The sequence below is a fragment of the Tursiops truncatus genome, chromosome 20 (genome assembly GCF_011762595.2).
Source record: "Tursiops truncatus isolate mTurTru1 chromosome 20, mTurTru1.mat.Y, whole genome shotgun sequence".
Lineage (NCBI taxonomy): Eukaryota > Metazoa > Chordata > Mammalia > Artiodactyla > Delphinidae > Tursiops > Tursiops truncatus.
In genome coordinates this window covers 7,452,446-7,467,221 of record NC_047053.1, presented here as the reverse complement: position 1 = coordinate 7,467,221, position 14,776 = coordinate 7,452,446, and the positions used below count along the sequence as shown (strand labels likewise).

Below are 14,776 nucleotides of genomic sequence, written 5' to 3'. Positions count from 1 at the left end.
GGCCGTGGGGGGCAGGGGGCAAGGAATCACCCCGGCTGGCTTGGGGTCTGCTGGTCCTGCCCGTGTTCCTGGTGAGACAGGGCCCAGTAGGTGGGGGGAGGCCTCGGGGCCGAGCCGCCTTGTCTCTCTGCTCTGGGGAGACCCCGGGACAGGGAAGGGTAGCTGTTCCAGTCCCATCTGTAGGGAATGGGGCACTGGCCCCAGAATCCGGGGGCAGATTCCACACTTGCTCTGTGACTTTGGACCAGGCTGGGCCTGTTTCCTGATCTGTGCCGTGGTGGTGAGATCAAGGGGACACGACGTCCTTCTAGACGTGGCAAGGATGGTGGCCTCACCGGGCCATCTCCAAGGGGCAGGGGTCCGTGGTGGTGCTGTCGTTGACGGCCCCCCTCTCCTGGGCCCACCTCAGTCCTCTGTTGCCCTCTAGGGGAATCCGGCTCACCTTGCAGATGCTGAGGAAGCGCCCGTGGGAAGGCTCGGGGCGGGGCAGTTGCACATGGAAGACGGTGTTTGTTGTTTCCTAGCGTGTTAGCATTTCCTGCCGACTTTCCAGGAAAACCTAGCCTAGAGGGGCCCTTCCTTGGCGTAAATGCTCCCAGCAGGCATGCGTAGGTGTGTGCGTGTGTGTGTGCGTGTGTGTGCGTGCATGAGCGTGCACGCGTGAGCACATCCACGAAGCCCGCATCCGCTTGGCAGCGCCCACGCAGGCAGAGTGCGTGTGTCCCTCCCGGAGTCGCTGGCTCCGCGGCGCGTCTACCCAGAAGCCCGGGGCTCCAGAACCTCGGTGGGTGTGTACAGAGTGACGCCGTCCCCGGGGCGTTTACCGTGGGGATGGTGCACACTTGGCCGAGGCCTGGCAGTGACTTCAGGCCGAGACACCCCTCGGCTGGTGTGGGGAGTAGACTTTCTAACCCCTGGCCCGCGTGGAAGAGGGGCTGGCCTGCCCCTGCCCCTCAGCCTCCCTCCCCCCGCTTCCTCTTCGCTGGTCCCTGTGCTCCTCGGGAGGCTCCACTGTCTGGTCCCCACTCACCTCCTGGTGTTCGCGCGACCTCCCCTCGGCTCCCGTGGCCCCTCTGCGTGGGCACCGCACACACGTCCCAGGAGGTCCTGCCCCCTCACAGGGCGTCCCCACCTCAGCCAGTCCCTCCTCGGACACTCATTAGGCGCCTGCTGCGTGCCCCCTCCCATCCCGGGTGCTGGGCTTACAGAGACGGAGGAGACACAGGCTCGGCCCTCCAGGAGTTTCCAGAATCAGAGGGGAGATGCGCACACAAATGACAGCATGGACGGGAGACATGTGGCCAGGGTCCGGCCTGGGGTGGGACGAGAGTGGGGCCTGGTCCCTCCTCCAGGGAGGGTGTAGAGGGAGGGCTTCCTGGAGGAGGGAGCGCAGGTAGCCAGTGCTCACGGGGCAAAGCAGGGCTCCCAGGCAGAGGGAGCAAAGTGTCTGAGCACAGAGGGAGGAGCAGGCTGGGGAAACGGGAGAAGAGGGAGTGTGGAGGTGCTGGGTGCAGGGCTGGAGGCCAGGGAGGCTGGGCGAGACGCTGCTGTGGGCCTCGGCAGCCGGGCTCTCGTCCGCGTGCAGGAGCCACTCTGAGGCCACCGAGAGCCAGTCCCGCTCACGTTGGCACACGGGGACTGCCACCCGTCTCTTCTTCCTCCCTGGGATGCAGAAGTGGGGCGGTGGGGGGAGGCGGGAGGAGACAGACAGCTCGCTTTCTGAAAGGTGAGATCATCTCATTTTTGCCAGTTCTTGGAAAAAGGATTCGTTCCCAGAAATGTTTATTAGTCACCCCTTTTGTTGAACGACATTTTGGCACCAGCAGATGGAAAATCAGAATGCTTTTCATAAGATGGTTTGTCTCGAGCATTCCTCCCGCGATTCCTCAAGGATGGTTTCTGAGGATACAGCTCGAAGCGGAAGTTCTGTTGGCATCTGTGGGGAGGAGCTGGGTTCATGAGGTTGTGCGTGTGCACATGCGTGCACGTGTGTGCTTTCTTGGGGGCCCCGGCAGAGGTGGGCCTGGGGACCTAAGCGGATCCCCGCCCCTGAGAACCCTGTACCTCCTGGGTCAGTGGAAACCCCAGAGAAGAGGCCTTGCCAGGCCGGTGTCTGTCCCTGCCCTGCAGGCCCCGGGTGGGCACCTCACAGCCTTCATTCTCACCCTTAGCGAATCCTCAGAAACGCCTGTGAGGGAGGGCTTTTCACTCCTGCCGTTGGGATGCTGAGACTCAACGAGGTAAAGAACACTCCCAGACCGGGGCCTCCGAGGCCTGAGGCCCTTGTGCTCCCAGCCTGCCCCCCGTGCCAGGGCGCTGAGCCTTGGGCAGCAGAGCGGGTGCAGCCCCCCTTCGAAGGCTCATGGACTGGTTCCCCCACGGGACCCTTGACTCTTGGCTCCTGAGAAGCTGCAAAGACGTCTCCGTGGGGATGAGCAGGCGTGGTTACCGCGGTGTTGGGGTGAGCGTCGGGCAAGCGGGGCTGTCGGAGACGAGACGTCGGGCACAGTGGCGGGGTGGGCGTGGCCATTCAGCCGCGGGCTCAGCCCGTGCGGTGGAGGGAGGTCACGGGCGGGTCCGTGATGGAGGCTGGGGAGGCCGAGCCGGCAGTGGAGACGATGCTGGTGGCGGAGTGACCGCGGATGCGCGTGGAGCAGGTGTAGGCGGTGGGCACGGCCCTTGTGGGCTCTCGTCTGGCTGCTCAGGCCGGGATGAGGTGAGCGGGGGTGATGGGGAGAGCCTCACAGCTCAGGCCTGGACAGGGACACGGGGCCTCTAGGCAAACGGTGGCCTCTCCCCCTCTTGACACCCCCTGCCCTTCCTTTTCTCGACCTTGGGGTCAATAGCTATTCCTGGTCAGGATCAGTCCCTTCGAGTAGGGAACACGGGCCCGGTTATCAACCCCGTCCTGGGGGCCCGGCTCCCGTGTCTGCAGCGGGCCGTGACATCAGGGCCTGGGGGTGGGCAGATGGTAGAGGGGCACCCTGGGGGCTGTCCCCCTCAGGGCAGTTAGCAGGGGCCGGGAGGCAGCTGGTGGTGATGGCTGGGAGGGGCCAGCTGCCCCAGCACTGTCCCCAGCTCCGGGGAGCGGGACGCAGCCCAGCTGGCAGCACGTGGCATGGCGTTTCAGGGGCTCACTGACCCTTCCCCGAGGGTCACCAGCCCCCTGGGGATCCTCCGATTTCCCCAGCCAGATGTGACCTCCCCCCTCAGAGTGCCAGCCCCATATGGAGGCCAGATGTGGAGCCAGGTCAGCATGAGGCAGCCTGAGGTCGCAGAATGCGGGTGACCACCAGGTTTGGCAGCGAGGGCCAGTGGGCCCCAGTGACAGCTCGACAGAGGCCCCTGAGCCCGCAAGGCACTGCACCCATCGGGGCCTCCTGCAGCGCGAAGGGGATGACGGGCCGCAGCTCTCCCCATCTGTGTGGAGACACAGATGGGAGCCCAGAGCCTGGGCCTCCGACCTCTGCCGCCCCAGCAGCTGCAGGGTGCCAGGCTCCAGAGGGACCTGCTGGGGCCCTGTCTGTTCCCCTCCCCGGAGCATCCTCTTCTCTGAACATCCTGTTTTTAGAAAGGAGGTGTGGGTAGGGAAGGCTGTCTGATGGAAGGTGTCTTCTCCCATCTCACAGACTGGGACACCGAGGCTCGAAGTCGGGGGTGGGGGGAAGGCGGGGATCTGTCCAAGGTGCCCGGGGACACGGGCCGCCTTCCCCTACAGACAGGCAACACTTGTCTTGTCCCCGCTCACCAGCCACCTGTCTCCAGGATCACAGAGCACTTCTCCCACTCACGTGGGGCTCGGATGGGCACCTTTCCCCAGTGGGATGGATCTCGGGGGTCTTGACACCCTACTTCCCCGGGATTAGAGCCTTTGGCACGAGGACTCCAGTACCGTCGCTATTCCTGGGGTCTTCCCACACCTGCCGCTTCACCTGCCTGTGTGAGGCTCAGGCTGACAGGAGGTGGGGACGCCCCGAGAGTTCCCCCGCCTCTGAGCAGCCTGGGCTACCTGCGGGAGGCAGGCCTGGCCTGAGGTCAGAACAGCTTTTCAGAGGCTCGCGCAGGGTCACCCCCGGAGTGGGCGCCTCCGCCAGCAGGGCTCTGGTTAGGATCCTGCTTTGGCCCCTGTTTCCGGGCCTGAGGCCCCCTCTCTGGGTGTTCTTGGGGAAGCAGCTTCCATCCCTTGAGGGTGGTTTGACTCTTCGGAGCTGAGCGAGTGCCGTGTTCAGAGGGTGCAAGGGGACCAAAGTTGCTGCTGGACGCCCGCCCTCCAGGACAGGGCTCCACGCACGGTGTCCTGGGTGCCGGCCCAGCGCGGGAGGAGGGGCTGCTCTGTGTAGAGGGTTTGCTGCCGACGGCTGTGGCAGAACCGTTGCGTGGGGGCCCCGCTGAGGAGTGGGTACGAACTTGCAGCCAGGATGTGAGCCCTGGAGGCGCGGGGTCTGGGCTGAGGCCACGGTGGGGAGGCTGACTCTCTCGCCTGTCCTCCTCCAGAGGCCGAACTCCACTGATGGTGGGAACCGACCTGGGGGACTTCCCCAGCCCCACCGTTGCTGTGTGTGTGTGCGTGTGCGCGTGCGTGTGCGGCATGGGGGGCAGGTGTGGGAGGTGGGGCATCTCTTGAGGCGTGTGAGGCCCACGGGGGAGGGCGGGGAGCCTCGGCCGTTCTCCAGGGTGGCACTGTGACAGCTGGGGCCGTGCCCATGATGGGTGTAGGCACATGCACTGGATCAGGAGTTGCCTGGGCCGTTTCGGTTGCTTCTGGCTGGGAGGGGGCACCCGGGGCGTTCTCCCTCGGGCTGACTGCAGGGGAGACCTGCCTCCACGAGGAGAGCACCCCGCTGGGGCAGGGCAGGGCCCAGCTCCACTCTTCTGCCTGAGCCTCTCGCAAAGCCGGGCAGCCAGTCTCCTGAGCGCATCTCGCCTGGGGGCCGGGGGTGTTGGCAGGGTCAGACCAGGACCACCTCCTAGGGCAGAGGGCCAGTAGCCTCCCCGGAGCCCGGCTCTCTGATTCCCAGCTCTCCTGAGGGCCCCCTCTCCAGGGAGCCCCCGGCATCAGTCCCAGGCACCTCACCCCCTCCCCTCCCCAGAACAGAGCCCAAGCACTGGGACCCAGCAGGGGAAGCAGGGGAAGCTGAGGCTGCCTCTGTTGCTGGTGGTCTTAGGGAGAGGGGCATACCATTGCTGCTTAGGCTGAGGAGGGAAAGGGGGAGCCTTCACCAGCCCCGAGCTGGGTGTCCGCACTTAAGGTCTGAGGGTGGGGCCTTGGTGGGCGGGGCAGCCCCGGGGTTCCTGAGGACTCCGACTGGGGGGGGGTCTGACCACAGCACGCCTCCAGCCCTCCACCGGGCGGGGCTGCCGTGCCCCCGCCACAGGTTAGCGTCCCCGCGAACAAGGCTTGGCCCTGCTCGCCCGTTTCTGACCTTCACAGGGAGCTGGGAAACATGTGGTCAGAGCTGCACTTCACGAAAGCAGCTGCAACTCATGACACGCTTTCCGTGCCGGGAGATTTATGGGGCCGCGTGGTTTTAATGGTTTCTGTGGGGCTAGTGTCCTCCCCCACTTCGTCCTGGCTGCTGTCTCAGAGGCAGATGGGCGACAAGCTTTCCCTGGCTGCACGGGCCCAACAGGAAGGTACGGCTGACCACCCAAGCCTCCTTGGGAGGGGCAGCTGCTGGGAAGCCCCCGGGGACCCACGCCGAGCAGCCCATAAATCTGGGAGACCTCCAGGAGGCAGGAAGCCTCCATGCAGAGGTGTCCCAAGCTGGAGGGGAGAGGAGACGGGCGCCCCCCTCACGCCGTCCCCCCATCCCCCCGGGGTCTGAGCCTCGGCCACGGCCCCAGGCCCCACCCAGCAGCTCATCGTCTCGGGCTGCGCCCCGTGGATGTGCACTAACTGTGTACTCCTCGCTGCCCTAGCAGCTGGCCTAGAACCTGGCTGGCCAGGATCTCTGATCCCGGCAGGACGTCCCCGAGACCTGCAAGCGGGCGTGGGCCTCAGTCAGCCCAGTGCCGCCGCCTGTCACACACTGTCCAAGGTGGTGGCAACGCCAGGTCCTCGGAGGGCCCAGAGCTGACAGACTCTCGGTCTCCTGGGCCGGAGCTGGGGAGGGAGGGAGGATTTGAAAGGACAGGGGCTCTGGACTGAGGAGGGGGCTGCCATGGGGCCGCGTGGCCCCCTTTGGGCCCTGGAGCGCCCCACTTCTCAGCTTGCCTCTGCCGGCGCTGGGACTCAGTGGAGGTTGAGGCACCCCGGGAAGGATGGCCAGAGGTCTGCGCCTACGGAAGGACACACGGGGGCCTCGGGCTGAGCCACGCATGGGGCTGAGAGGACCCCCCGGGCTGGCTGAGGCCTGCGGCCTGCCTCCCCGCCCCCCGCCCCGTGGCCAGGACCAGCCCGGTGTGGGCACAGGCCGTTCTCGCTGGCCCCCGGGGCCTGGCCCTCTGTCCCCCCCTCTCCCCCTTGGAGTCACGGCTCGCCCTCGAGGGCCAGGCCTCTGCCTAGGGTTGGAGAGGTGCGTGCCCCTAGTAGCCAGGAGGCTGGCTGGAGGGCGAGCAGGGGAGATCAGTCCTCACGGCCCTGCCCTGGTGGCCGAGGAGGGCTCCTGGCACAGGAGGCCTTCCCGTGAGCCCCGGACTTGCTGAGGGGGGCAGCTGCTCGGGGCTGTCTGCAGCTTCGCCGGAGCCCCGGGGCCCGCTGCAGGAAGGTTTTCCTACAGAAACTGGCAGCCCAGGGACCCAGCCTGGCCCGTGGGGTCCAGGGGCTGACTCCTCTCGCTCTCTGGAGGCTGCGCGCGCCCCTTGCTTTCCTTGGGCGCCCGCTCCATCCTGAGCTCTCAGTGTTTGGGTGCGCAGGGCTCAGAGGGAGGGCGGGCAGGCATGTAGGTGTGGACCTGAGACGGGGATGTTCATCCTGAGTGCGGGGCCCCGGCACCAGCAGGCGGGGGCAGCCTCCCCTCCCGGCCAGTCCCTCGTCTGCGCTTCAGAGTCTGGCCCCGGGGGCTTTGTGCTGGGACCCTCCCTCTTCCTGTGGGGGGTCTCGGCACGCCTCTTACCGCTCGGTCTGATATGGTCTGATCTCACCGTTTGTCTTTCTGAGGGTCGTCTCATCTGCCTCGTTTCTGAATGAGGGATGGGGGATCCTCCCTGTGAGGCCAGTTTAGGACAGCGGTGCAGGGATGGGGACTTAGGACTGAGGGTCGTTGGCCTGGAGTGAGCGTCGTGTGGGTGTAAGGGGCACACCCTCGGGGACCATGGGTCCACGGCCGCTGCACCAAGTGCCCCCCGCAACCCCGGTTGGGCGGTGCCACAGGCCCCCAGGAGACCCCGGTCATTCCTGGCTCCCAGGCAGCAGGGATCAGAGGTGGCAGCCGAGCCCTGCGTGCTCCCCGAGGGGGCCGAGTGGGTCTGCCTGAGGTCACAGTTCCAATGTGTATTTGGAGTATTTTCAGCCGTGTGTGCACTGCGGGGACTTGGCCTGCGCACCGTGTGTGCAGCTCATACTTGGTGGGCTGTGTCATATGCAGAGGCGTTGCCAAGGGCAGCGGAAATGTGGCCTTTTTCCAGCATAATCCCATGAATCTACCGCCACCCGCCCCTGCCCCCGGCCCCGTGCCGTCCCAGCCCGCTGCCAGGGCGCTGCTGGCGTGGGAGGACGACAAGGACCCGTGCTTCGTCCCCATCGACCTGTGTCCACTGCTTCGGCCCCTGGATGCTTGAGGACAGCAAGGTGTCCAGGGCCAGATCCCCCTCCGGGCTGCGTCCTCAGTGCTAGGTGGGTCCCCCTTGGGCTGGGGAGGGAGAAGGGCCTCTGGGGGCCAGCCCGGGGCCTGAGCTTGTCCAGAGAGCTCTCTGGCCTCACCAGCTCTGCCTTCCCACCTGGCCCTGAGCTGAGGCCCAAGACCCCGAGTCTCTGATTCCAGTGACACGAGTTTGCTCACGCGGCCAGAACAAAGTACCCTAGACTGAGGGGCTCAAACAACAGAAACTCATTTTCTCCCAGTTTGGGAGTTTGGAAGTACTGGATCAAGGTGTTGTCAGGGTTGGTTTCCTCTGAGGCCTCTCTCCTGGGCTCGTAGGCGGCCGTCTTCTTGCTGTGTCTTCACGTGGTCGTCCCTCCGTGCGTGTCTGTCCTAATCTCTTCTTAGGAGGACTCCAGTCATATTGGATTAGGGCCCACCCTTTATAACTTCCTCTTAAAGGCGTTAAGAGGTAATTATCTCCAAATACTGCCACATTCTGAGGCACTGGGGGTTAGGACTTAAATGTATTAATTTTGCCGGCAGGGTGTGGGGGGGAGATACACAGTTCAGCTCTTAACACCAACATGTGATCAAAGCCACGTTCTCACCAGAGGTGCTTCTGCAGCATCCTTGTTGGCCACCCCAGCCCACCCTGGCTGGGGGGACACTGTGGCTGGGCCGGGGGTCTGAGGTCCCGCACAGGCAAACAGCTGCAGCCTGGGGGAGGCTCATTCTGTATTCAGCTCAGTCCCAAGGAGAGGAAACCGGGGCTCTCGGGGATGCTGGGGACGGCTCCCCGTTTGCTTAGCTGAGGGGCACGCAGTTGCCACGGTGACCTCTATCTGCAGTCAAACACATACAGAGCCCAGCCACTTCTCCAGGCTGGAGGGCTCCCCACCCCCACCTCAGTTCACACTGAGTGTTGAGTCCCTTGGTGACAGAAACATGGAAACGGTTGCCATGGCAGCCATTCTTTGGAGCCCTCAGACTGGAGTGCAAAGTTGAGGATGCCCAGGAACAGCTGAAATGAAAATATGGGAAAATGCACCACTTCCCTCGCCCAGAAGGATGAGTCAGAGGGCGTTCGGTGGAGGGCCCAGCCGTCCCTGCCCCTTCCCATCACCCCGGGGCTAAGTGTGGGCACAGGAGGGGAACGGGGAGGGCCTGGGGAAGACCTTGAGAGAGGCCAGCCAGGCCAAGCTGTGGGTGGGCCCAGTGCCCAGAGCGAAGTGGGCAGGTGATTACCTCATGGCATTCCCTGGGGACATGTCCTCGTGGCTGGAGCGCACCTTATTTTGGTCCCTTCACCTGTAATCTGGGGAGACAAGCTCCTTTCTCAGGCGGGCTCAGGTCCAGATCTTCAGCCTGTCCAGGGGTATACAGGACGTGGTGGCAAGGGGAAGGCGCCATGTTCTGACGGGGGGGAAGGAGTCCAAGTTTCCCTCGGACGGGGGTTAGTACAGCAGAGACCTCTGCACTTACCCCTGGAATGGTTGTGTGTGTCTCCCACCATCACCACCACCACCAGAAGTTCCCCAGGTAGGCTCCATGGGGCTCTGGTGCCTTGAGATGCACCAGCCAAAGGGTCCTGCAGTCAGTTGTTTGGGAAGCAAACACACGCGTGTCTGCACACGCTTTGTAGATTAAAGGCTCAGAAAAGTCCTGCACTAAGGCGACTTCCTTTGTTTAAGCCAGTATTTTCACATATTTGAGCAAAATCCCCCCCCCCTTAAAAAAGTACGTCCTCCTTTTATGAAGTATCTCTTAATATCCTGCAGCAAGAACACCTGTTAACGTTTACTAGAGCACTGATTCTCAAAGCGTGTTCCCTGGACCCACAGCATCTGGGAATGTGTGAGGTGTGCGGTCCTGGGCCCCAGTCCACATCTATGGAATAGGAAATTGGGGTGAGGCCAGCCATGTGTTTGACGAGCCCTCCAGAAGTTTCTGATGCCTGCTCCAGCTTGAGAACCCCTTCTACTCAGGGAAGGAGGAGCAGAGAATTGAAAGGGAGGGGAAGGGCCTGAGGACTGGGGGAGGATCAGGAGGCCAGGGAGACGAGGCAGTCTGGCAGGGATGGGAGGCGGGCAGCACAAGGACCCTGGACTCTGGAGGAGACGCTGCAGCCACCCCGAAGGGCTGTTCAGCGTGCACTGCACCTGGGCACTGAGACCCCATTCTGGTTTTCTGAGATTGGATCAAGGGCAAGGCTGTATGTCTAGGGGTGTCATGAGGCTTGATGTTAAGTGACGGGGCCTTTGGAAATGCCCAGGGGGTACCACCTGAGGAGGTTCCCCAGAGCCTGTGCCGAGTGGCCAGTGCTATGCTCATGGAGGGCACCTACCCCGGCAGCTGGATTCTGCCCAGAGTTCTGGGGATGTGGTAAGAACCTACAGCACCTTCCTGGACCCTAAAGGGGCTTGTCCCCAAAGACAGTGCCGGGTGGCACCTAAAACACAGGACATACGGCTTCCTGGAACAGCGGCCTTGGCCCCAGTATCAGCTTTGCCACCACACACCCATTCCTAGTCGGGTACCCCATGCAGTCACTTCACTGCTCCGGGTCTTCTTTCCCTTCTCCATCAAACAGGCTGCCCCATCCCTGGCCCTCCTGGTCGCAGGAGCTCGGGGTCCAGGCGGCACCCGTGGCCCACCCTCCTGCCTGTGCTTCCTTGCAGCCGTCCAGATCCACATCCTGAAGGCGGACAAGGCAGGGGACTGGTGGAAGTTTACGGTGAACATCATCTCCGTGTACAAGCAGGGCACCAGCCGCATCCGCCGCGGTGACCAGAATCTGTGGATCCGCTCGCGGGACATCGCCTGCAAGTGCCCCAAAATCAAGCCCCTCAAGAAGTACCTACTGCTGGGCAACGCGGAGGACTCGCCCGACCAGAGCGGCATCGTGGCGGACAAGAGCAGCCTGGTGATCCAGTGGCGGGACACGTGGGCGCGGCGGCTGCGCAAGTTCCAGCAGCGCGAGAAGAAGGGCAAGTGCAAGAAGGCCTAGCGCGGCGGGTGCGGGGGGGCAGCGGCGCGCCGGGCGGGCTGGGCGCCGGGGCCGGCGAGCGGGAGCGGGCGCCCCGCCACCGCGGCGGCGTGGACTTGGCCCGTGAGGGCTTTTCCAGCTGGGGGGAGGGTGGGGGCGGGGCCGGCGCGGGGCCCTCGGCGGCCCCGCCCCCAGCCCCGCCCCACTCCTCGCGCGCCCGGGCCCCGGCGGATTGAGGACGAGATTTAGCTACCTCACGGGTTCCCTCCAGAGCAGAGAGGCGCTCCCCCCGGGGCCGGGAGGGGGGCCGGGGCAGGCGGGCGCAGCAGCGCGCAGGTGGCCCACAGCGATGGGTAGAGAAGAGCACACGAGGAGAACTGTGAACCCCCCAGGCCCACCGCCTGGCCAGCCCCCATCCCCCTCCCCCCAACACACAAAAACCCACACCCTTCTTCGGGAATTCCCACGGGAGCCCTGCTTGTGACAACTGGGGCCCCCTGTGCAGGGGCCCTGGGGGCATGCGGGGGGGGCGGCAGGAGCCTGTCCCAGCAGCCGTCCCCGGGGGGCCTGTGGTCTCCACCGCGCCGCCTCGGTCCCCCCCCCCCCCCCCCCCGGCTGGGAAGCCCCCGCCCAGCTGACGGGTGGGCCCAGGGCCACCCCTGAGAAGCCCGCGGAGGTGCCTGACGGAGGCGGCATCGCGCACGCAAAACCTCCCAGAGAGCCTCCTTTCTGGCAAGCTGGAAGCGGCCCCTTCATGACATTTTCCGGGGAAGGGGCACGGGCGGGGTTTACGGCAGTGACGCTATCGTGTGGTGGCCTCAGCTCCCACAAGGCCCCGAGCAGTGTCCACAGCTGGGCAGGGCCTGGAGCAAGGCCGTTGCGCCCGGCGGGGGAGGGGGCTGGCGTGCCCGAGCCGCGGGCTGGCAGGGGCAGAACCGCTAGGGTGCGGGGGCCGAGGAAGCCGGGGCCAGTGCCTGCCGCGGCCCTCACTCCTGGCTCCCCCAGAGTAGGGACAGAGGCCGCTAAGCTGGGGAAGCCTGCTGGGGCCACCCGCCGGGGCTGCCTACCTGGCTGTCCTGGTACTGCCCGGCAGCACCTTGCCCACTCCTTTCTGGTGGCCCCCGAAGATGGCCTGTCGCCTGGGGGCGCCCGCTGCACTGGCCGCACACTGCAGTCGAGGCCCGGCTCCTCTGTCAGGAATTGGGTTTCATCTTCCCTGCTGGAGTCTGGCCGCTCAGAGGGGTCAGACCAAGGATGACGCTCGGGCCCCGTGGTCTGGCTTCCCTGCTTCGGCCCCCATCGCCCCTGCCGTTTACCGCGCACCCGCCCTGTGCCAGGCACTTTAGCCTTGCGATCTCCGGTTAGCTTCGTAGCAGCCCTGAGAGACGGGTTCTCACCCCCAGTGTCCCCGTGCAGATAAGTGGCAGAGCCGGGCTGTCTGACCCTCCGCGGTTCCCTCGCAGGCCACAGGGGGTGCTTCTGGGTGAGTCGGCCCTGGTGATGGCATCAGGCCTGGAGCACAGAGATCAGGAAGTGGGGGCAGGGATGGGCACGGTTACATCTTCAGAGGTGGCAGCCAGGGCCATGGGTGAGGCCGGGTGTAAAGTGACCCCGGGGCAGCCCCTGGAAGCCCCAGATGGCGGGCAGGCAGGCCATGGCTGATCCTAAGGTGGAGGGAGACAGGCTGCCTGGGGGTGTTTGGAGGGATTCCAGAGATGCCCCCAGGGGCAGGGGGAAGACAGAACTGCCCTGGGAAGGGGTATCTGCCTTGCCTGAATCCAAGCCCCAGGCTGGGAGTGTAGGGACCACTCCACGCAGTTGGCCCTCCAACGCTACCCAGGGTTGTCCGAGTGCACTTAGTTGGCCCACAGGCCTGGAGAGGCCCTGCCCTGCCCAGTTACCCAGCGTCTATTCATACTGGCCCGGCTTCTCTGCCCTCTGCCCAGAAGGGTCACGGCAGCCTCACCACCTCCCACCTGAGTGGGCCCGAGGCTCAGCCCCCACCATCAGGGGCCTGCACTGGTCGTCTCTGAGGCCCCTCAGGCGCTGGAGCCAGCGGCCTGCCAAGCAGCACTGCATCTTGCTTTAAATTCAACCAGCCTCCAGCCTCGCCCTCCTGCTCGCCACCCCGAGACAAACGTAGCTTGGTCTCTAGGAAATGTTAGGGAATGCCAGGGTGACCAGATATCCAGCGTGGGGTGAGGACGCTGTTGGGGTATCAGTCCTTGCAGGCTGCCCTCCCCACTTCACGGATCCAGCCAGAGCTAGCCCACTGCTCCTCTGAATCCAGCCACCAATTGGGGGTGAGGACCCATCCTTGGGAAAGCACCCCTCTTCCTCCCCTCGCCCCCCCTCCCCGGGAGGAGATGGAAATAGGAATTGAGGTGCTCCGGCTTGTACAGTTAGGAAAGGATATAAAATGGAACTAGATTTTGAAGAGTGTATTAACCAGAGTTGTGATATTGTAGGTGTTTGAAGAAAAACATACCAGAATAGTCTTTTTAGAAAAAAAAAAAATTTCCAGGTTGCCCACTTTCTTACCTGCTAGGTGGTCTGGAGCCCCTGACAGCAGGGTCCCTGCGTTTCTGACACACAGTAATGCTATTGGGGCAGAGGGAAGTGGGGTGGATGGGGGCCCGCCCCTGGACTCACCTACAGGCTGGGGCTTCTGTCCTGAGCCAGCATCCTCAGGTCCTGGTCAGTGGGAGGCCCCTCGCGCCCGCCTAGCACTCTGCCTCCACAGTAGCTGCAGGAAATGGGCACAGACTGGCTTGGGGTTGCCCCAGGTGGGAATGAGACTGAAATCAAGGAGACCCTGAGGGATCGGGAGATGGTTCCTTTAAGAAACTGAAAAATGTTAGGGTTTCAATGCTCAAAGGACGACTGGAGAGTGGACAAACCAGACCCATGGATGGGGTTACCGGGCCACGGTTTATGGCCACAGCCAGGCCATACCCTAGGGGTATCGGAATGTGTGCTCGTGGGGCCTTGGCCCTGCCAGAACGAAGCCAGCCCCCCTCCCCAGGGCACCTCCCGTCCTCCCCCCGACTCCCTCCTACGTTCGGAGTTCTGTTCACTCAGAATTGTACATGTTTAGTTGTGACCATGACATATTGTTTGGGTCGGTGTTCCTCTCCAATGCATACTAATATATTATGGTTATTATATATGAATATATTTAATGACAAGGAGAAAGTTGTGGATTTTTTAAGGTTTTTTTTTTCTTTTTTTTTTGGTTAGAGTTGTAATGGACCCAGATGGAACTTGTAACATGGGCCCCACATGATAGAACTAAATTCAGATATCAATTAAATAAACTCTTGTACACTGTTCTGTCTCCCAGTCTTTATTGGTGGCCTGAGCTACGGGTGGTCGGCCTGTGGGGAGAGAGGATGGTGAGTCCTCAGGCCATTTAAGGAATACGGCTTCTGGTCTAAAAACTCCCCAGCACGACAGAGCCCTGGGGTTTTCACAAAGCCTGAGATGGTGCCCTAACAACCCACTAAAATAAAAAAAATTAGAAACAAAAACAGGAAAAGGGCAGCTTTGCTTGGAAGGTCCTAGGGGCGGGCTGGCTCCAAGTGCGATTTGGACAGTCTCTAGTTCAGTCCCCAAGAGACCATCCCTGGGGTCCATCCTGGCCAGTCCCCAGGGCTCCGGGTCAGGGGGCCTCCAGGGGTGGGGCAGAGTGCACCTCTGAACCTCCCCATCTGACTCAGAACCTGCAAGTAGAGTTTCTGCCTTGCACGTAACCAGTTTCTTCTATGCACAACTAAGGGGAGACTCACCAGCAGAGACAACAGGGTTAGTGACGTTCAAGACTTTTCTCAAGCCATCGCTGAGGCTTCGTTCGGCGCAGGGATGGGGCCGGGGCTGGCGCCACGCAGCCACCAGGAGCTGAGCTCGCTGGCTTTCTGGAGGCTATATTTAAACTTCCAAATGGTTGTGATTTCTCTATTAAATAAACAATTCAGTCATTAGGAACATGTTGCGTTACCATGCAAAGTGGAGCCGATCGTCACCAGGAAGCTATAATTTCTGCACCCAG

At 63.2% G+C, this 14,776-nt stretch overlaps 1 protein-coding gene across 3 annotated transcripts in view; it reads left to right on the top strand.

Moving 5' to 3' along the window:
- Window positions 1-14,058, top strand: part of NTN1 (netrin 1) — a 187,046-nt gene extending 172,988 nt beyond the window's left edge. For all 3 annotated transcript variants that reach the window (XM_073797460.1, XM_033847023.2, XM_033847022.2), the window contains one exon: window positions 10,421-14,058. In XM_073797460.1, the coding sequence (XP_073653561.1) occupies window positions 10,421-10,749 (329 nt within the window). In that variant the 3' untranslated portion in view covers window positions 10,750-14,058. The remainder of the gene's footprint in view (window positions 1-10,420) is intronic.
- The last annotated feature ends 718 nt before the right edge of the window (window positions 14,059-14,776 follow it).